Consider the following 22,298-nt stretch of genomic DNA (forward strand, 5'->3'; position numbering starts at 1 on the left):
TCCTTAAGTTTTAGCACACTGGGAATTCAGTATGAATTTGGATGCTGATGAACAGCAGAAGCAAGAGAGTTCAATGAGCATTAGCTGCTGTACCCCAGGAGAAAGCAGGCCCTGCTGGCTGTTATTGAAGCAATAATAGACCTGTTGCACAGAAGACTTCCCATGTTCATTATCTAGAGAGCAGCAAGGTCCTGCCAAGTCCATGTTTTGTTCCATTGAGAATCACTGAAAGATGACAAGTTATATCCCCTGAATGCTTCACAGGGAAGCTCTCTGGCTATGAAAACGAGAAGAGCCTTGGTTCTGTGCTCTGGGTTAGTGGTGCACAGGGCCCTGAGCATCACTGCTCCAAAGTTGCAGAGGTGTGTAAGAATGTTTGCTTATGTGAAGCACATCTTTCGGGCCAGCACAAGCAGAGGGGATGACAGCAGGTGTGACTGCTGGACGTGCCAGTGTGGTCAGCCTGCAGCCTGCTCCACGTCCCCCCAGACCACACAGGGATGTACAATGCCTGACAACAGGAAACAGCAAAAGTGCAGCCAGAGCAGGGTAATGGCTCCCCCCATGAAGGAGTTAAGCAGCCTCTTTTGGAGGCTCCAGTAGGAATGCTCTGGGGTGATGCAGTTCTGGCAGGGTCAATATGACTAAGGCAGTCTGTAGCAATAGCTGTCAAAACAGACTGTCACTCACTGCTCAGGTTGGGAAACTGTGAGACTGGGATTGCTTCATCTCGAAACCCACAGATATTTTTGCTGCTGTGTTTACATACAGGAGAAGTCATCTATAAATCCCAGCTTTGACTGATGTTTCACTTTGTGGGTCACCACAAGAAAAATTAAAGCCAGTTTGTTATTATGGTGGGTTTTTGGGGGGGGGGATTGTTTGTTTGTTTGTTTGTTTAAAGAAACCCTTGATTACAACTAAAGGAGGGAAACACCTTTCTGAACAGTTAAGGAAAATAGACTATGGTGTCAAAGTCAGCTGACTGGCAGAGCGGTAGTCAGCTCTCATGTTCTGTTTCTCAGCAATCTGGTCATTTCTGAATTCAAGGGAATTGCTATTCATTCCCTGAAAACATGACTAATGTCTACAAAGATCATCCTCCTCAGTACTGAGGTACTTTCTTGAATATCTGGTTATTCTTTTCTGAAAGCGAAACTGAGCTTGCAATTGAAAATATACAAAGACAGCTTTGTTTTGTGTACCTACAGTTGCATGACTCTTAATACAGTTATAAAATTAATAAATGAGATCAGACTTTATTTTGTTATACCATAATATCTAAAAGGATTTATGCTTTGATTTATAATGAGACTTGGGGTTTGTTTGTTAGGAGGTAGCAAATCTATTGCTATCATTACTGAACAATGGACTCTTTAAAGAGTAACAGATGGTAAATGGTAGATGCTCCTTCCTTTCTTGTGTATTCAAAATGCTATTTGATTTTTTCTTAGCAAGAACAGGGAAAATTGGGATTTAATGTAAACATAGATTTTTTTCTAGCTGATAGAGTGCATGTATATAATTATACACTGATTTTGTTGATTATTGAGTTAATAAGCTATAAGTGAGTGTAATTCTAAGAGGTTTGAAGAAAGTACACGTGCTGTGCAGATAATTTTAAAAATCCATTGTTTCTTCTTGGGTGCAGGCTATTCTTGAGCACCAGAAAGTACAGCAAATATTCAGGCTGTTTTACAACAGAAGAAAATAACAAACACTAGTCAGGAGGGAAGAAAATATTTGTAGTACATCTCCTCCATATCTGAGGAGGAGGTATAATGGCTTACAAAGCTGTGTTTTCAGTCTGGATAAATTTAGGAAAAAAAATCTTTGCCTTTGAAATGTTATTGTCTAAAATTCATGTAATGACCAAAATTTTTTGGAACCTGTTGTAAAGTAACTTTTTCCTTTTGTAATTTAGAATAACAGTTTTCCCAGAAGATTTGTTACTGTATGTCTGAGTTTGGCTGCTATGAGGAAGAATGCATTTTCTGTGAAACTTGGGAGTCTTCCTTCTCCAGCTGGAAAAGAGAGGGGTGGATTTTTGTTACGCAACTCGTCCTAAGGGAGGATGTGAGGAGCCTTCACAGTGGATGGACACAGTTTGATTGCTGGAGGTAAGGTTGGGGTTTGACAAATTACCTTGATGTGGCCTCGAGAAACTTGGCCAGTTGCAGAAAACCACACCTAGGCCATATTCTCAGGGGTTCCAAACAAAACAGAAACCTCTCTGCACAAGGGTTTAAGCAGTCTTACCCTTAGACTCAGGAATATGGGCTTCTGTGCATTGCTTTGACCTCCTTTGGTGCTTCTGGCCCAATTCTGCTCATTAACCTGTTGGAGGAGATGCCCAAATGCCCCATGTGCATAAGTATGGTACTAAACCTGCTGAAGCTTTCTGAGTTTTGGTGAAAGGCATGGTTTGTGTGACTGCAGATGAGCAGAGCAGGTAGAGTGGCTCCTGCCAGGCTCCTCCTTTAGAGGAGCAAGTTAAAAGCTTCTGTGTGAGAGATGTTTGGGTAGAATCAAGGCCATGGGGGCAAGGCATGAAACACCATCCATTGGGGAGCCATTACAACAGAGCAGCAAAGCCAAGGTAGTGCAGGCTGAAAGGATGTTAGTGTCACTTTGCTGGCTTCTCTCTCACCCTTGTTGTTTTGGGGGCTGATTGGTACTTATGTCAGTTTAAACCCTTGTGTATCCATACAGATGTGTTTTCCATGTTTTTCAAAGCAATGTTGTCTTACAATGTTTCCAACTCCCACTTGAGCAAATACATTTTGAGAAGGAAAAGCAGGAAAATCTATTGCTGTCACCATGCAAACAGTGTCATTTCTCAGGCATGCACAAAATATGACCTTTCCCGTTTGGTTCCCGCTTGCTTTGCCGCTCATTGGAAGTGCAAAGCTGGTGGATGCTTGTGTTCCAAATTTAGATTGAAAGAGGAAAAGGGGTTTTAAAAAGCCTCCTTTTTGAATAACTAAACCTGTACTCCTCTTTAAATTGAACTTTTATCAGCAGGTTCTTGCTTTTCAGATTATGTTGGTTATTTACTGGCTTTTTGCATTGCATGCTGGAATGAAATCTGCACAGTCTACACTTGCCATGAAGAAAGCCTTGACAGAGGACAAGTCCTCAGGCTGATCTGCAGTCTGTCTTCTCCTGGCCATGACCCAGTGGAGGATGCTCCTGTGGGACTGTTCCTCTGTTAGGGACAGGGAGGGGAAACACAACAGAGCTGAGCACAGTTTTGTCCAGTCCTGGCACATAGGCTGGTCAGCTGCTGGTGCTGTGCTGCTCTTCTTCCCCATGCAGATACAATTCTTCACTTTCTCCTTCCCTTACCTCTTTGTTCCATTTTCACTGATCTTAACTTCTCCATTATTCTTCTCCTCATGTCTGTTCTGTCCTTCCAACATGTTCCCCCATTTTTCCGGAGCTGACCTGCCCATGACTCATCCTGCCCATGTTGTAATTGTCTATGACTTTGGTGCAATGCAGCCTGTATTTAAGTGCTTGATTATTGCTCAAAAGCTGAATAATTAATCATTTGGTAATCAAGCTTAGATTGGCTCCATAATAAGGCAGCTGGATTGGTCAAATGTGGGGGCAAATAAATGTCACAGACCTGTTTCTTACTGCAATATCTGTATCAAAATAAGTTCTCCTTTGCCTTGAAAACTGACCATAACTGGTTTTCCTATCCATTCATATTTAAATTGGATCATGGAAAACAAAATAGAAGTTTTGCATCTTCCAATAAGAAATATAAAAAATACGTATTTTTTTAATGGTGACAGAGGAGCAAGGCACTTGGGAAATGGTAGGCCCAAAGCTGGAGGTACCTAGAATATGAATCTTCTAGAAAGGGATGATAAGGAAGATGCAGTGATTTAATCTCAGCCCAGGTTTGGTTTTATTACAACTCATATTCTCTTTGGAAGTCCTTGCCAAGCCCTTCTTGTTACCTGAGACAGCTATGTACACACTTTAGTGGAGCTACATAGAAAGTCACTCAGGAAGCAAAGCAACTGCTCCCCTTTTGACTGAGGAATTTTTGTCTGGTGTCAGGTGCTTCTCAAGATTTATCTGTTATCTTGGGAGTATTTTTAGGGCCATTAGTCTGTCAGGTTTCCTAAGGATCTTTCAAGCACCATTCTACACATCCTAAACTGTTTATGGGATGTTTATGGCCATCAGAGCAGGAGAAGCACCCTTTGCTATGATGATAAAGTCTGTTATTGCCATTGCTTCAAACTGCTTTAATGAGCCACAGATCAAAAGCTGTTGCTGCCTGCCAGCCCAATATCGAAGGTGGTGGTAACTTAGTTCACCATTACAGTTCATTTTCTGCTGTATCATGACTTATGTCAGTGCAAAGATGCTTTCTGTGAGCAGTCCACTGTGTGGGAGTACAGATCTTGTATGAGCCTGTTGCAGATCTCGAACTGATTGCCCTTTAAATGGGGGCATTGTCAAGTCAGAGTGTGTTGAGACTGAGTTTGTTTACTTGTTAAAATAATTATTGACTTACATATGGTGAAGCGCTAGGGAAAGCTGCTGCTTGATATTGGTCTGATTTTTAAAATTCTGTGCTAAGACAGGACAATGCTAATAGTTGTACACTGGCTTTTTGAAATTTGTTCATATTCTAAACTGCAGTCCTTGCTCAAAATCATTTGCTGGAAAATTTGTCAAGGATGGTCTGATTAGTGTCAGAAGGGAAAAAAACAAATGTTGAGTTATAGAAATGTTAATTTCAGAGTGTATAAGCCAAATAACAGAAAGTTCTTATGTTAGAATAGGCCATCCTTTCAAACACAACAAAAGCACCATTAGGTGTAAACAAAATCAAGTGGGGCAGTATTTCCAGGAAGAGCAATTCACTTATTTGCCTGAAGGTACATTAGGATTACAGCTTACTGGTGGCAGCCACATGAAAAATGCCAAAAAAACCCCTACAAACCCCACCACACTCTTCAGTTCAGGTCAAAAATTAAACTTGCTGTAGCTGCCTGTCTGCTTTCTCAATGGCCTTTCTTAACATTGATCTTTATGCATAGATTTTCTGTTTTCCCATCAGTTTTACAGAACTAGGTCTTTTCCTCAGAATAATGTCCGTATTTCTTGGTTTATATGGTATGATGATTTGTATAGCTTGGTATTTCCTGCAAAACCTTACTTCAATTTTGAGAACACTGCTGAAGCAAACCTATCCTCTCAGATCCCATTCAGATTCCTGACTCCTTGTGCTCTTGGACAAACTTGAATTCTTCAATTTGTTCCTTATTAGCTCAAGAAACATGAAGTATTCTCTTGTCCAAAAGACAAAGCATAATTAGTCACTTAAAGGGTGCAGAGGCATTCACATTCTAGAACAAGATGTTCTAACAGCAGAACTACCATACAAGGTAACAGCATTGCATCACTCTTGGAATATTGTTGATGATCCCGATGCCTGAGCAGCGCAGGAAACAATGCAGGAAAGTTCTTCCTGTCCTTTTCTTCAGCGCTCACTCCACAAACCTCCCACTGGAGCTTTATGTGTACAGTACGTGTGTACAGTAAATGCATAGCTGCAGCACCATTACCACAAAAACACTGGGACTAGGGACACCCCAGAAATCCTAAGCTACACACTTTGTAACTACATCTGCTGCATTAACAAATGCTGGAGAAGTCATTAACCATTGGACACTTTTGTTTCTCTTTCTGTGCTCTGAAAAGTTTGCTGGCAGGCTTACCAAAGGTTAATTACACTTTTTCATTTTCTCTGCATAATGGCTTTTAACAGCAGCCTTTATAACTGAGCCTTAGATGAAATTCCATGGCAGATAAGAAGTTTGGTAAAATTCGGGAGCTGCTGCTCTAAGATTTGTGAAGTCATCTGTGCCAAATTCGTACTGGTCTAGGTGTACTTTGAATTTCGGGCATCTGTAGACACCCAGTCAGTCGCTCAGTGGATGGGAACAGGAATGTATCTGCTAATTGACCAGGAAAACATACACCTACACAGAAATAGTTGGGTGCATATCTGAAAGTGCTGTTTACATTTTATGCCAGCAGGCTAAACCTTTGCTCTTCCAATCTCCCTGAACCCTAGCTCTAGCACCAAAGTCCTGGTGCCATCTGCCACCACTGACATGCACATTGCAGACAACAAGCAATTAAGAGGTTTGCTAATTAAAACATGAGGAAAAGGGTTTTTCATGCATAAAAATGTTATGCTGCTTAAGGAAATTGTCTGGAGATCACCTGATGACCATCTCCTCCTCCTTTGTGAGGCATTTCTCATGGTTACTCACAGTATTTCCAGACAAAATGTTCTCCCACAGGCAAATCATTCAGAAAAACACTGAATCCAAGGTAGCAACAAGGCTTTGGAACAAACAGCCTTAAGTGTTCAACAAGACCAATAGCCAGCGCCCCAGTCTGCCCTAGGGCACCTAAACTCTGACTTTGCAGGCTGTGACTCAACACAAGAAATGGCTGTCTCCTGGAGTAGGTTTGTACAGGTTTTGTGTGCCTTCACACTCTAAGTTGCATACAGCATCTGCGCAATGGAAAATAAGCCTTGCATTCTCTACTATCCTCAGTCTTCAAAATGTGCCTCAGCTCCCTCCACAGAGACACAGTCTGATGAGGAAAAAGCACTGGGTAACAGGATTCTTGCCCAAGAAGTTAAATGACTGCTGTGTTTAAAAGTGAATGTGACATGAGGAGATCCATCCAACCCACTGCATATACACAGGCATTGTTCACTCTGCTGAGAATTCTTCTGCACAACCCTCATTTGTATCTGTATTCACATCCTTCATATAAAGTTTTTTTCCTCCTTCTATTTTTTCTGAACTGGGTCACCTTAGAAAGAATAGAAATAAATTAGCAGATTCCAGTCAGTCTCATCGTGGTGAAAACCAAAGGGTGGTAAATGTTGAGCAATGGTAAAGGGAATTATAGCAGCATTTGATGTAACAGGAGTTAAAGTAAGGCAATTTAGTATGCAGTTTATTTTGTAGCCTTCAAAAAACAGTAAATTTGTCAAATTAATTGAACTAATTACATAATTACATATTGAGGTGAGATTAAGAAATACCAGACAAATTGTTGTGTACACTTGCATATATCACGTTTGCCTTTACCCACCTGCCTATGAAAGATCTGGAACCAGTTTTGACTGCAGTCTGCAAATACAACATGATGTCCCTCTTTTTAAAAGCTTCAAATATGATGAAGCAAGATAAAAAAATACTTAGGGAAGAAGAAGGCGCACACTTAGGTGCTGCAGCTGCACATTTACTGTACACACGTCCTGTACACATAAAGCTCCAGTGGGAGGTTTGTGGAGTGAGCGCTGAAGAAAAGGACAGGAAGAACTTTCCTGCATTGTTTCCTGCGCTGCTCAGGCATCGGGATCATCAACAATATTCCAAGAGTGATGCAATGCTGTTACCTTGTATGGTAGTTCTGCTGTTAGAACATCTTGTTCTAGAATGTGAATGCTTCTGCACCCTTTAAGGGACTAATTATGCTTTGTCTTTTTAATTTGTCTTACTTCATCAGTATGGAAAATGCCACATAAAAATATACTTTCCTTATACCCTCAACTTTGTTTCAGGACAAAAGTGAGTGTGCATACGTGTGAATATGTGTGTAATTAAGCATGAAAAGCCTTTGCAGAGCTTACACCAGGTCATCTGAATTCTTAATCTCACCTTCAGCTTCTACCCTGCTTCCTGAGAACTGCAGTGAGAGAGAAATAAGCTATACCATGTGGTTAACTGGCTTAAGCGTTTATAACAAGGTTTCCAAAGTCAGTCATCCCTAGCTGAAAGTGTCCCTGTTCCACTGCTTCTTATTCCTCTCTGTGGATCTTTGCCAGTGTTTTCTATACTTGACCACCACTGAAGGCTTCAATTGCCACTTGGATTACAGTTGTGTTTGAGTGTTTATCATTCTAATCACTGCCAACAGGAAAGACCAAACCTACAAAATTTGCACCCTAGAAAAATCTGGTAGCTTGCAGGCTGAGCTTATTAAATGGTGTGAAAGCTTATCAAGAAACATTGCTTCATTAATAGAAGTCACCTTGTGAATTGGTTGTGTCTTTTCCCCAAACTAAAGCTGCAATTTTTCATTCTGGATGTGAAAAGTCATAGCCCATGCAGCCAAACACAGGCCTAATCCATGAAATGAAGACATTGAGTTCCTACCCAGAGTCTTGAAATGCAGGATCTGTTTCGCTTGAACTAAGGCTAATTTAATGAACAGAAATAACAAAACCTTTAAAAGCTGAAAAGAGGTTATTTAAACAAAAAGACATAAAATGGGGTACAATAGCCTGAAGGGTACTTCTGCAAGGGTTGGTAGGGCTAATTCTTAGGAACAATTATTTTTCTAGTACCTCTTTTGATCCTTTTGGTTTTTTCCTTTGCTATAGCAACTGACTTTGTTTTCTCATCACTTTTCCTCTCTGAAGACCTTTCAGGTTGCAAAGGAGTGTCTTTCCTGACCTTTCTCTCCAATTTGGCTTTCTAAACTTAGGGCGAAGTCTGAGATGTGGTCTTTGAGATGAAATTACCCAGAGAAGCTGAGATCAGCGCTCATTTGGTTATCTTTAGGTACACGTAAGCTGTACTGAACTGATAAGGAGTAAAAGCCTAGCTAGATGACAGCAGGTAAGGCATTTCAGATTGTCTGAACGTTTGGATCCAGTCTCCTGTGAGAGCATCAGCAATGACATTCTGGCTGTCTCACCTTAAAACTCACACAGGCTTAACTAAAGCCAGAAGTTAAGTGTACTTCTGCTCACAAAACATATAGGCATCTCTTCAACTGCTTTTCTTTTTGCCAGCATTTCTAGTGGAGCTTTGGCTATAAGTGCTACTCACTTGGCTTGATTTTGGGCCAGTCTGCTGCTTCTATCCTGTGGTCTTCGTACTTCGTGCCCGAATAGGCAAAGAGGTAGCGGCTGATCTCCGCTCGTCCCCGCAGGTTGAAGTAGGTGAGCTTGTACTGAGGCATGCTGGACCCTGCTGGGAGGGGAGACAGAGCTGCTTTACACAGGGTTAACTCAATTCTTTTGCACAAAACCACTGTCTGCTTGGTTTTGACAGACATGCTTGTACAATCCAGAGGAAATATTACACCAAGCCCTGGTGCATTGCACTTTGCAATTGCTGCATTGCTCACACCTTTTTGTTCCCCTTTTGTCAGCCACAGCACTCACAGACGTGGACAAAGATCAGCTGAACATGTAGTTCCTCCTTGAGTGACTCCTGAAAGATGACTTGATTTATTTTTTTTTATTATTCAGATGTAATAGGAACTTGCAGCTTTCATTAATTTCTTTTGTGACTCCAAACTCAGGCCATCTATAAAGTGATTTTTGGTTTGGTTTTGTTTTTGTTTTTTTCCAGATATATTATTCTTCTGTATCAGAAGACAGTTGTTATCTCAAGAAGCAATTTTGTTCAGACCTGCCCTGCTCAGCTCCTACTGCTTATGGAGACCTTCATCCAAGACCAAATCATGAGCATTACCAAACCCTTGTGATTTTTTGCATCAGTTAGTGCTGAAGTTGTATAAGCAATGGCCCATAATTATTTTAGAAGAAAAATCTGCTGTGGAAACCAGGCTACAGTAGTGTTTTGAGAAAATCATCACTGGTTTTTCAGTTTTTGTACAGGACCTAAAAGAAATCTTGAAATTATTTTACTAAGTTTTCATGTAATTTATTTTTCTCCTTTCAGTTCTAGTTAGGAGTCACTTTACAGGACTTCTTTCCCAGGGTAACATGTAAAAACAAAAGTACTTGAGAGTTTGATTGTATAGCAAGGATGGTACAGGAAAGGTGAACAGATAAGGCTGCTTTACATGCAAAGGTAAGAATTTACACATAGCACTTTAATAAGAGAGCTCAGCTGAGATTTGAATGTGCTGGGGAAAGGATAGTAAAACAACCATCTGCCTTCTCACACAAAGCAAAACCCTTTCTCATTTTTGCCTTGAAGTAGACATTGCATTTACCATTCTTTTATATGCATCTCATTCAGAGTGTCTGTAAGAAAGCCTGGAACACAGATCATCTGCACCAGGACAGAAAGGGAACTCTTTTTTTCTTTTTTTTTCATTAGTAAATGTCACCACATAATCTCACAATAGAACAACCCCCTGTTTAGTCATCTTGCCTTGAAAACATGTGCTTGAGGAAATACATAATGAGCTTTTCACTTTAGACAGAGAAGCTCTGAAAAGAGCAAACTGCTTTTGCCATTTGTTCCTCTAAAATCAAAGCACGTACCTTCTGTCTTCAGAGTAGCAAAAGCAAAAAGAAAACACAAACAAAAAAAATAGCAAATAAGCACATTAGAGACTGCTTAATTCATTGTAAAATTTATCTGCTGCCCTACAGCACACAGCAGGCTCAGAAGTGAATTAGTAGTGAATGGAGATTCACATTATTAGTGAATGGAGACTTATCATGTCAAATGGCCTAGCAGAGAAGCAAGAACAGAGATGGAAAATTACCAATGGAGATATCTACAAGTGCTTCCAAACAGAGATTCCGTTGCAATTAAGTCAAGCATGCTCTTTTGCACAGTATAAAAGAGAGAGGCTCCAGGTGAAATGAGTTGCATCAGGATGTGATTAGTTTTTTTAAATGTGTTAATTAAGGGAAAACATATTTTTCTGCTGCTTGGCAAAATCAGCTCACAGATTACAGGTGCAACCACTTCTTTCTCTAAGGAGAGAAATTCTGACAAACCCAGCTTTTTCAAGCAAGTTTTAGGTAAGTGGCAGAGCTTGCCTACTTCATTTTCAAATTTTGTACCGAGATTTATTACTTGGTATGCTCTATATATGATAATACAATATATCATTATATACTATGAATTTGGTTATGTGTTTAGAAAGTTAATGTAAATAGAGAGAATGAGATCATAACAGGATTTTCTTCCCTTTTCTCCCTATTTCTGATGTGGTGTTGTCATTCAAGAGCTAGGAATGGCATTTTTAAAAGAGCATGTGGTATTTGAGATTCATGACAGTGATTCAGGAGCCAAAGGGAAAAAACCCTCAAACCTTGAGTCTTAATTTTCAGGTTTTTAGAGACAAGCAAATGCTACTGATTTAGTGATTTAGTGTCTGTTTCCCTCCTTTAGGAGTGTCCATAGAGTTTTTTCCATAAACACCCCTAGTAGTCCCAGTGCCCTGGATGTGCTACACCGCTCACACATAGCTCCTGTTTCCTGGCTGCCTCTCGCCCACTCAGCCCTCTGTTAGCAAATAGCTGCTGGCAGCTGGAGGGCATTTAAAAGCATAGGAATAGTAGACTTTAAAGGTGCAGTCGTGAGGGAGGAGACAGCTACACAGAGAGAGGGCTGGAGATGGCTGAGGGCAGAACATTCCAGTCGGTGAGTGTGTTGGACGAGCCTAATTCTTACTCTGGGAGCTCTCTGTACACAAAGGCATGTCCAGTCAAGAGTAGTGAAGCGATGTAAAGAATTAGGGAATTTTGGCTGATGATTAGCAAGTCTCTCTGCCTGTTGTGATAGACTGTGGAATAGTTTGGTCTGTCAAGGAAGCAGCGGAAGCTATTGTTTGAGTTGTCTAAAGCAAAGCTAAACAAATTTCTAATGAACACATCCTAAGGAGTAATCAAGTATTTGTAGTGGTGATGCACTTTTAAGCTTATGATTTTTTTTTCCATCCATAAGCAAAAATAAAAACAAAACTAAAACCAACTCCACAAGGAGTTTACCAAAAATACGTGACGTTTTAAAAGCCTTTATAGGATTACTGTAAACATGTTTTTGTAAATATTTGTAGGTTTTATTTTTTATTTATATTTAGTGTGAAATGTCAGGAGTAGTGCTTCCTAAACAATTACAGATAAGTTTCTAAATAAAAGAAATGGTTGTGTTCACAATAGCTTTTTGCCAAACATACAAGTAAGCTGTTAGGGTTTTTTTTCCCTTGTTCTCCTCTCCCTCATTTCTCCAGTGTGTTTTATAAAGAAGGGGGTCATGAGGAACTAATTAAAACCATTTAAACCATCCAGAATTACTGAATTATTGAAAAATTCCATTTCTAGGGGAAAAATATCTGTTTGGTGTCTTTGAGTTGATTTTTGGGGTGAAGATATTGGAGACTTTTTTGGAGGTGGAGAGCAGGAAAATCTATCTAAAATTGTTCCTCTTCTTTTAGGTTAGTCATGGTTTAAAAATGCTGAAAGATGGTCTGGTGGGTGGACTTCAGTGCCCAGACTTGCAGGCATTTAGCCACCTTCTTAATGCTAATCAATCTGTTCAGGTGAGTTCATTGCAAAGCCAGGTGTGTATAAAAGCAGGAGGGGGTGATTTACCTTCCACCAATAAACCTGCCAACTCAGCAGTATTTTTCCAATTTTTATCCTCATGAATACATGGCTGGGACAGCTCTGTACACCTGCCCTGTCCTACACTGACAGCACTTCTGAGAGGAAAGGTGATGTCTTTACAAACAATTTGATGAACATGTGGGTGTTGAAGTCTTTGAAATGGATCTCACTGTCTTTACCGACTCTGGGCTGCAGGTTGGTTGCAGAGCCCCGGCAGCTTGGTCTCCGAAACAGACAGGGGTCTGCACAGCCTGAGTTTCTGAACTTTGGGCTAAAAGAATAGGTTCAAGGGGGCATATGTGGTAGGTGGTTCAGGAAGGCTGTACCTTCCTAGTAGCTCGGCCAGGGGAAAAGGAACAGGAGGCTGCGCCCTCTGAAATCTCAAAAGAGAAAACCCCATGGGCATGTGCCCCAGTGGAATCTCTCCCTTTATTTGAATAAAGTTGCAGGACTCCTACTCCAACTTTTTGGACATAAACCTCTAGTATTTGTGGATTTTCCTGACACTTCAGTCCCAGTTTCACTGCATACAGCTTTCAAAGCCATTAACTCAACAGCTTTAAATTTACTAATAAATTAGCTTTAATACTTTAAAGTTGTTGACCCACTTAGCTGATTTTCCAGCTTTCCTCTGTGACTTCTGAAAGCCAGCTTAACTGGCTTTAACATACCTTTAACCAGAAGATTAATGGATCTCATGATTAAATTAAACTTGGAGCCACTCAGTGACAAAATCAAACAGGAAATCTGAGAGAATGTCAAATATGTGTAAAGTTGGCATCCGCCATTATACTCATGGGTCAAAAAATCATGGTGGAGTTACAAGTGCCTAAAAATTTTATCACACGTTTCAAATTATTTAAAATTGTTTGTGGCTTTATGGAGATACTGTATTTCCTGATGAACTTGGGATGCTTTTATTGCAGTTGAAGCAGGACTGAGCAATGAATTTGAAAACTTCAAGCAAGATTAGAGTTTAAAAACGGAGCCCAGGAAGAAACCAGCATTTTCTGGGGACTGAAATACTGAGTTTCAGATAGGCATAGTACAGAAGAGAAAAAGCACTGGCACACTGGACACTGCTCAGGCTGATTTTCATCTACCTGCAGCATTCAGCATCTGCTTGCCAGTGTTTGGTCCTGCGTGCCCAGCCTCAGAAAAATTAAGTACCAAAACACTGCTGGGCTCTCTAATGGAACAGTGTTTCATCTCTCTTTTGGAAAATCCTGCCCTCAAGGTAATACCAAGCAAGTATTCTTCAGGCTGGTAACAGGCACCAAAACCTGGATGCATGTGAGGAACCAATTAACTTTTATTTATGCCTCAACAGAGGCTGCCACCATTTTAAGAGTCTTTAAGCAGACAACGCCCTCAGAAAATGGCAGGGAGCTCTGGTGGGATTCACCTGGCAGCATGCCTCAACATTGTCCAAGTTTTATGCTACTAATTCATTTTTTATCATGGGGTGGAAAACTATACAGAGCTTTACTGCATGCTATGTTCAGGAGGCAACTGGGACATGTGAGGGAGACAGAGGCCACCGCCATTTTAGGGTCTCTACGCAGACAAGGCCTTCAGAAAATGGCGGGAAGCTCTGGATGTGGGGAGACTTGGCCTGGCAGTCAGTCAGGGGAGGAAGCTCCTTCCACTGGGCTGCAGGTGGTGAAACTCCTGCTGCCTGGGAACAACTCTCCCTGACTAGACCCTAATCCCAAAGTGCTCAATGGGATTACAGGAGGAGCCTTAGCACATAAACACAGGTAACTGCGCCATAACCAGGGCCTGCTGGCTCCATTTCTAGGGGAGCAGGAGGTTCATGAGGAGGTTTGGCTCATTCTGCCCCGCCATTCTGCTTGTCCTGCCTCAGCCATCTGGTCTTCCCTGCCTCTCTGTTCCCCTTTCTATCTACCTCTGGTGATATAGTGTTTCTTTATTTACACCAAGAAATCTGTTCAAAAGAATCCCTTTGCGATTCCTTTGCAGTGGCACGTGACAATGGCAGGTATTCAGTGTGTGAATTCAGAGAAAATGTTTTGAAATAAGGCAGCACATAATTACATTTTCCTGCATAGGGTTGTTAGTATTTGAGATGACAGTCAGCAGAGAGCTTTCCCTGAGTGAAAGAGGGGGGAAAAAAAAACCAAAAAGAACAGAGGGGAGTGAAGAGGAGGAAAAACCAGCTAAGTTGAGCTATGTGTTTACATGCATCCAAAGTATGACAAAGGGCTTGTGGTGCAAAGTCCCCTTTAACTGCACTTTGTGCTGCAAGAAATTAAGGGTTTTCTAGCCTGGAGGTTGCTAGGATTAACATGAGAGGATGTAAAAGAGCCCAGCTGTTCCCTCTAGGAAACAAGACTAGTAGGGTTGAGGTAAGGCTCATCTGGGTGTTTCTAGAAGTTGGGACTTGAACTGTGTGCTTGGAAAAGATGATGCACTGCACTGTATTTCTATTCATTCAGCATGAGGGTTCTTCATTAATTTAGGAGTCGCTTATGGAAAGCATCACAATTAGTGCCTGACACAATGCTGCCCAGGCTGTGGGCCTGCCATAGAAGGGGAAGCTGCAGGTCTGTCTGCCAGGTGTCACTGTCCTCTCTTGAATTGCAACCAGAACACGACAATGATTCAGGAGAGATGATTCAGTCAATGGATACCTCTTAATTTTATTGTAAGACTAAGCTTTTATAACCATTCAGAGTGCTTTTATTGTAAGATTAAGCTTTTATAACAATTCAGAGTTGCTAGAGCTGATTATATATTCCATTTTCATTATTTTGCAGGATGAAAGTATAACAACAAATCAGCTTTCACTCACGTAAGCCTACAGGTATCTCTCTGCCAAGAAGACTCTTACTTTTATGAATTGAAGTTTGTGTCCTCCCTAAGCACTATTCTATCCAAAGGTGAGAAGCTTTGCAGACGTTTTTTTTGGTTTTTTTCCTAGTGCTGTTTTCAAAGCATTTCCTGGTTTTTTATGACATTTTTCTGCAAAGTTAGCCTGAAAATCAAATAAGTTTTGAAGCAGATGCAAACCCAACAACCTGATTTGGATGTCCTACAGGGGTGGATGGGGCACTGCAATTTCACCCAATTCTTATATTTACTCATGTATTTCTGTCACATACACAGTCTGAAATCTTAAAATTAGTGTCAGCCAAATGTCTTCCATTAATAGTAACACTGGGATTTCAGGGAAGACTCTTTCTTGTCTTCCTTACTCCCAGTGTGTAAGAGCATACAGTATGGGTAAATGAAGGTGGTATAGAATGTAATCTTACCCCCTAAAGAGTTGCAGCTGAACCAATTATTAGATATTGGGAGCAGGCCTGATTTTAACAGGCCATACCTGTAGCCAGTAAGAAGAGTGTTATAAAAGAATGGATTGGTTGAGGGGGAACTGAAGTCAGCTGGCTGCTGTGAGGACAAGGAAGAGTCAGTGCCTAGAGGAGCTGCCTACAAGAAACATCAAGGAGGTACGAAACTCTAGCAATATGGAACCTTTGCAATGTAATGACAATAGAACTCTTCTAATATATGACAACACCAGTGACAGGGCCATGGGCACAAGTAGTGCTCATGTCAGCTAGGATACTCAAATTAGAAAATGAAAGGTGAGAAGCTGGCTGGGTCTCTGCATATACAGATAAAAGAATCTTTGCACATTAAAGGAGCAATCTTTCTTAGGCTGTCATCTCGGGAGTGACTTGTCTTCTCCAAATATGAAGCACAGATTTTTGGTTCTGTTCCTTAGGGGTTGGGGAGAGTTGTGTTACTTATGGAGTACAAAGAAAATTCTTTAACCAGGAAAGAGACTTAGTCTGTCTTGTTTCACCTGAGAAACATTAAGAACAGTAAGTTCAATTTTGCCCATATTTGCTTATTGTCCTTGTCATATATGTGAATTCCTCATCCCTGTGACTGGAGAGCTGAGCATTAAAGCACCATTCTCCCTCCTCAGTTTTAAAATGATGTTTTAGCTGTCCAAGTGAGACTTTCTGCCTTCATTTGTTTAAATTTTCACATTTCAGAGGAAGGAACCAGAGAGACAAGACTAAAATAGTAACTGTAGAAAGCAAGTAAAGCAAAACTTCCACAGCTGTAACTTTATAAACTGCACAATGTAGGAAAGATAAAACTATCCACATGCAGTATTTCTTTTATTTAACCAACATAACAGTCAAAGTTTTGGGGAAAGGCATAATTGTTTATATTATTGCCTTTGAGCAGTGCTGAAAAGGCAGAAACAATGCGAGGAGCAGCCTCGCCCTGCCTGTGGGTGTGGTGCTGCACTCCTACTGGTTACTGATCAAATTGGTTGCTGCAGGAATATCTTCAATTTTTTTACCTTAAGTGGAAAAATATTACAGATTTATGAGATATTTTCAGACTTTGAAAATGAATAATAGCACTGATTTAATAGTTTTGGTTAGTTTTTGGTTGGTTTTTTTTTTTTCCCTGCAAAAGAGGTTTTTATTAGTTCTTTTTTTTTAGCAAAGAGAATAAGCAATTTTCTGCCCAACCTTTTGGGGAGAAGGATTAGAGAATATTGGCAGATTGATGGAAGACTGCAAGTCTTCCAATGGAAGATTTCCACAGCAGTCAGTTTTGACAGAAAATAAAACTAAAAACTCTAAGTAATTCTATTTGCTGTCAGCTCTCAGTCTGACATAGGTTCTCTTTCTGAAAATTGATGGTCTCTTTTCCCACCCTGGTCCAGTTATAGAAAATAAACATATGGAATTGATATCTTATATTTCTAAGCCAGATGGCAATCTGGACCTTGGAAAGAAAAGAGAAAAAAAAATCTGTGCATCCTTTTCTGTTTAATACACAAATCATCTGAAGTAAATGTTTGTGGAATTTTATGTAGGGCTGAGTTTTGAAATAACAAATTCCAACTATAATGTATATTTCTTAGCATGATTTTCAAGGTTAGATTCCTGGATCACATAGAGCATTATATAGATTTAAATTCTTTTTTAGAAGGATTTTGCATGTGCAGGCACCTGCTGTGCTGCTTATTTGTGACCCGTGGGGGAAATCAGCATCCTAAAATGAGAAGAGGTTTTAAGACATTACTGTGACAATATTGAGTAGCCCTAATGGTTATAAGTATTTCAAGTGACCTGATGAGTAAAACTCTACTGTCTGAGCAAAGCCTGATCTATCAATATGAATATGTGGGTTTAAAAAAAAAAAGGAGCTGTAGGAGACCTTAAAGCAATTATCTCTCCAAGGAAGCTTTAGGCTTGATTTGCTGATGTGGAAAATCAGAACTCAAAAAAATCCTTCAAGAACACAGGAAAAAAACCACTTGGTTTTTTGCTGATTATTTTTAGAAAAATAACCACAATGTATCAGTGAAAGAGGAAGATAAGAAAGATATGAAAGGGTGTTGTTTTTTTTTTTAAAGTGGGAGTCCAGTGTGAATGGGCAGTGAGTGGGTGTCCACTGTCAAGACTTTTTGAAGGAGAATGCTAGACCCCAGTGGGTTTCCCTGAGCTGAGTTTGCGATTGCCCCTCAGGCAACTGCAATCAAACTGATCGTAATTAATTCAGATATCTGAAGTTCACCCTGTTTGAACTGAAGTGAATGAGGGAACTCTCACATGTCAGCAAGATTAAGGAGGCAAGGAAGTGGTGATGGACAGGGCTTTACTCAGCCACTTCAGCAGTGTGTCCTCAGTCTGCCTGGTTTGCCACACCCTTCCCTTTAGGGCCTGAGCATCTGTGGTGACTTTGCTTTCTGTCTGATCCTCAAGCTTTGGATTTGCATCTACTTGGTCCCAGTTTTATGTAGACAACTTTTGCAACTGTTTTGTGCAGCCTCTTTTAGACTAATAAATTTCACACCCAAGACTGTGAAATATTGGTAAATAAAATTGCAAGAGATCTCAGGAAAGATGCAGACAAGGGAGTGGTTAGGATCCTTTCTCAGGAAAAACTACTTAAGTCTTTTATATCCACATCAGATGTTCCAAGAATTCCCAGAAGCATTTTGTGGTAGAACAAAAGCCTAAATAATCTTAATGCTCGCCAACCCCATGTCATTGCTGTAAAAGTCATGCCTTGCATCTCTCTCTGCACCCTTCAGATGAATCAGCATGACCTAATAATATTCCTACAAAGCTCAGAGCTCAGCTGTGAGCAGCTTAGCTCTGTGTTGTTTAGCTGGCTCTCCAAAGCCAGATGCTTTTTGCCAGCATGAATCATGTCCATTTTCAGACCTCATAAGCCTGTCCAGCACAAAAATTTTTTAACTGTCTTGGCCACCTAAATCTTTCCTTGGATGTGGAAAAGTGGGCTTTTTTTCTGTCCCAGCCTTGTGTGGGTTTGAGTGTGAGTGTAAGTGCAAGGGGGAGTAGAAGCACCAAATCGTTCCCCCTGCTTGTCTTAACTACTTTGCTCTTGACCTGTTGCATATCATGAATGTACGGTATAATTTGCTAAAAACTCTCCAAACTTACAGGCATGAAAAAATTAGATAGGCTTTTAAGCATCCCTGTAGCAGGTACAGATTTGACTGGGAAAGGTTTTTACTCATTTTGCAGAATTCTCCAGCACCCCCCACTACCTGTCCTGGTCACAAATTCCTGGTGTCTTCCTGCTCTGCCCTGCAGTACATGGCACAGACTATTGTGCCCAGGAGGCATCAGTACAGTGGGCTGGGGCACAGATCTCAAGTATTTTCAGATATTTTAAAATTCTTTTCTTAGCCAGAGTGAGCCTGAGGAGACCCAGAGCCTTGCAAAAGTGCTCCTCAGGCACTGCCAGTCTCCTTGAGAGCACCAGCGGCGCCAAATGTGAACCTACAGCTCTGAGCAACACCAGTATGTAAAACCCTAACCTGTGTGTTCCTACACTTAAGTAGAAAATACCTTCTGAGAGGCAGCTTGCTGCCAGTTTCTCATGGAAACTGCAGCTAGTCTGGCTCTGGGGCAGTTCCAATTGCTGCGTGCCTGGCACAGAAAAATGGTCCTTTGGCTGAGGCATGCAATTACACATCACACATTCTTTTTTGTCACACATCAACTAAACTAAGCTTGTGAGACAGCTTAAAACTTTGTTTGCCTTCCCTCTTTGCATCTGCTACAAATACAAAGAATAGTACAGTTTGCCTGGTATCACCGAACATCCTTGTTTTCTGTCTTTTTCCATCTCATGCTTATTCTTTACAAAAGTCATTCCAGCAATATTTTTAGTTACTTCTAAAGAGATGCAAAAGTAGGCGTTTCAGTTTTTCTCAGTTCATTGTTGTGGCTTGTTTTCTGGGAGTTTTAGCAGATTGCCTCGAGATCAGACAAGGTTCTTCAAAGTGGTGGCACTTTGAAATGTATATGTGGGATTTGGCTAATTTTCCCCCTTCTTTCTTTTTCCTCGCGCTTCTTGGACTAATTGTAAAAAGGGTAAAAAAAAAATCACCTGTTTGAAGTTTGCAGCATATATGGTAATTCTCCAGCAGGTGTGAATGAGCATAGCTTCCTGTGCTCCTTGCCAGCCCAATGCCAGCCCTGTCAGTGGCTCCTGGGCAGCATAATTACTTTCTGGTGAGATTTTGATCAAGGATGTTTTGAAAATGAGCACCAACTTCAGTTGGTCCTTCTGCTTTGCAGCTGCTCAGGAGAAGGTGGGACAGACAGTAAGGAGAAATGTTATAAGCAAACCCTTAGGGCAGCAGAGCACGTTGGGCAGTGGCACAGGAGTGTTCTGCACTGGCTAACATGCTTGCTCATGCAGGAACCAAGAACTCTTTTAAGAATTACTTGGTGTAAATTTTCAGTTTAAAGTTTGGAGAGCTTCCGTCTTATTTCTATACAAACAGATTTGACTGTGTGCCTGGGCATGTGTGCGTCTGCAGCAGAGAGTCATTTACACGATGCGCACATTTTTAGGTAGAGGTGGTTTCTATTTTGGATTAAACAAAACAAAAGAATGAACAAAAGTAAACTTAAAAAAGACTGTTGTGTCTTTTTTTCTTTACAAATGTTGCAAGTTTTGAGTACAAAAGTACTTGTGTTTACAAACAGTTGTAAGGAGTACAGAAGCCCAGGAAAGATACTTTTATAGCTTTGATTTGTTTGCTTGGATAGTCTGAACTGAACAGGGAACAAGAGACTGCTTTTAACAGAGGAAATGTGTGTGGGAGGATTATGTATATAGGCAAATGACAGCAGTTAGAAGGAAAGAAAAAAGTCCTCAATGGCTATTTAGAGTATAATTTTGAAATAAAAGACAAGTAAAAAACCTTTGATAAGGAAAAAAATTGAGTGAGTGGAGTCAGATGCAGGAGATTTTTACTCTATAGAATGACTGTGGGAATTAGGACCAAAGTATGTTAATCCACTGGTTTAGAACACAGGAATTTGAGAAATGAACAGAACAGTGCACAAAAATGACCTGCAATAATTGGCTGGTGCTGCTTAAAATTCATCTAATTTCTCTGACGTTAGCCTAGATTTAGCTTGGTTATGTAAGTGAAAGCATTTTAGTCAGCCTTTACATCTAATGGAATATTGGTTTGAAATGGATATTCGCTTACTAAAAACTCCCTGCAGAATTCCCAGACCCTCCTCACACTGATTTCTTGGCTGATGAGGCTGTCTTTTCTTGGCAAGTACCTAGACACACAGCCTGATTATCCAAGTAGCTCAGCATTGACTGAGCAAGGCACTGATGAGGAGCAGCGGCTTGGTTCTACAACACGCCAGTGATCTGCCCGTTTGCCGCTGGAAAGCAGATCACAGTTTTGAGCAAAGTCTAGTTTTAGTGGTGCACGTGGTCGCACAGATGTCCTCAGCGCAGCAGGCACAGTGTAAGGATGCCTGGAAGCAGCAGAGAAGGCGCATAGATGGAGTGCTTGAGTTACACTTGCAGCCACCGTACCGAGCTGCTCTCTGCCGGTAGCACCACTCAGAGAGTCAGGCTGAACACACTGAACAAAGCTCTACAAATTAAGCACTCTCAGGACGTGCTCTACACGTAGCATAATCTGACAGCCTGACCTCGCACGCAGCCACTGTAGCGGTAGCCTAGGGAGGGCAGAGTAGGATCAGAAGCAGCAAGGGAAAAGAGCGGAGCCGGGCTGCAGCGGCAGCAAAGCTGAAACACAACTCACTCCGGTGCGGTGTACGCAGTCCGTTCCTCGATGCACGGGAACCCCTCTGAGCGCCGACCCCGAAAAGGCTGCGGCGCTCGGGCACGGGCTGTTAAATACGCAAACCACCCCCTTCCCATGACCGCCTGCATGACTCTCCTCCTCCCCCGTCTCACGCACACGGTATCTGCATCATTCCTGATAACGAGCAAGTTTGCTGACTTGGGGCTAGCAGAGCATGCTGACTCCTGGAATTCCTTGGCTTTTGTTCAAAGCAAATTTAAAGTGATAAAGTGCCATTTGAATCTATATAATAATAATAATAAAGACGCTGAGTAGTTGAATCAGATGATGGGTGTTTTTTCTAAATGTAAAATGTGGGGAACAAGTCAAGTAATGTCTTTTGTAGATTATTTCTAACTAATGTGAAGCCCACACTATTTGATCTATTTAGAGAGGAATGCCTCAAGCAGCTGCAAACAGAGACACTCCAAAACGCTCCACTACCAGCACCAAAAAAAAAAAAACCAGAAAAAACCACTCCAAAATGCTCCACCACCAGTACCAAAAAACGCCAGCTCCTAAACCTTTTACATAAAGAACCAAGTGTGATTTTAGTTGGTGGTTTTGGTAGGTGGGGTTTTTCCTATCAGCAAAGAAGGATTTGTAGTGCAATCTGTGTCCGTGAGTAATGCACATTTGTAGTTCTGGCTGTCATGTTGCTGCTTCTCGTTTGTAGTGGATGTTGTGCTTTTCTGTTTGTTTTTCTTTTTCATTGTACTTCAGCCTTAGCAAAGTCCATTCGATGTTGCTCTGCTT

General features: G+C 41.1%; 1 protein-coding gene across 2 annotated transcripts in view; it reads right to left on the minus strand.

Annotated features, from left to right (window-relative positions):
- Positions 1-21,634, minus strand: part of HPGDS (hematopoietic prostaglandin D synthase) — a 29,479-nt gene extending 7,845 nt beyond the window's left edge. Inside the window, exons 1-2 of one of the 2 annotated variants that reach the window (XM_005418134.2) lie at positions 21,501-21,634; positions 8,895-9,038 (exon numbers count right to left, since the gene is read on the minus strand). In XM_005418134.2, the coding sequence (XP_005418191.1) occupies positions 8,895-9,027 (133 nt within the window). In that variant the 5' untranslated portion in view covers positions 9,028-9,038; positions 21,501-21,634. The remainder of the gene's footprint in view (positions 1-8,894; positions 9,039-21,500) is intronic. The other variant, XM_031066455.1, reaches the window with a different exon arrangement.
- Between the last annotated feature and the right edge of the window lie 664 nt (positions 21,635-22,298).

Source organism: Geospiza fortis, unplaced genomic scaffold, assembly GCF_000277835.1.
Source record: "Geospiza fortis unplaced genomic scaffold, GeoFor_1.0 scaffold11, whole genome shotgun sequence".
NCBI classification, from domain to species: Eukaryota; Metazoa; Chordata; class Aves; order Passeriformes; family Thraupidae; genus Geospiza; species Geospiza fortis.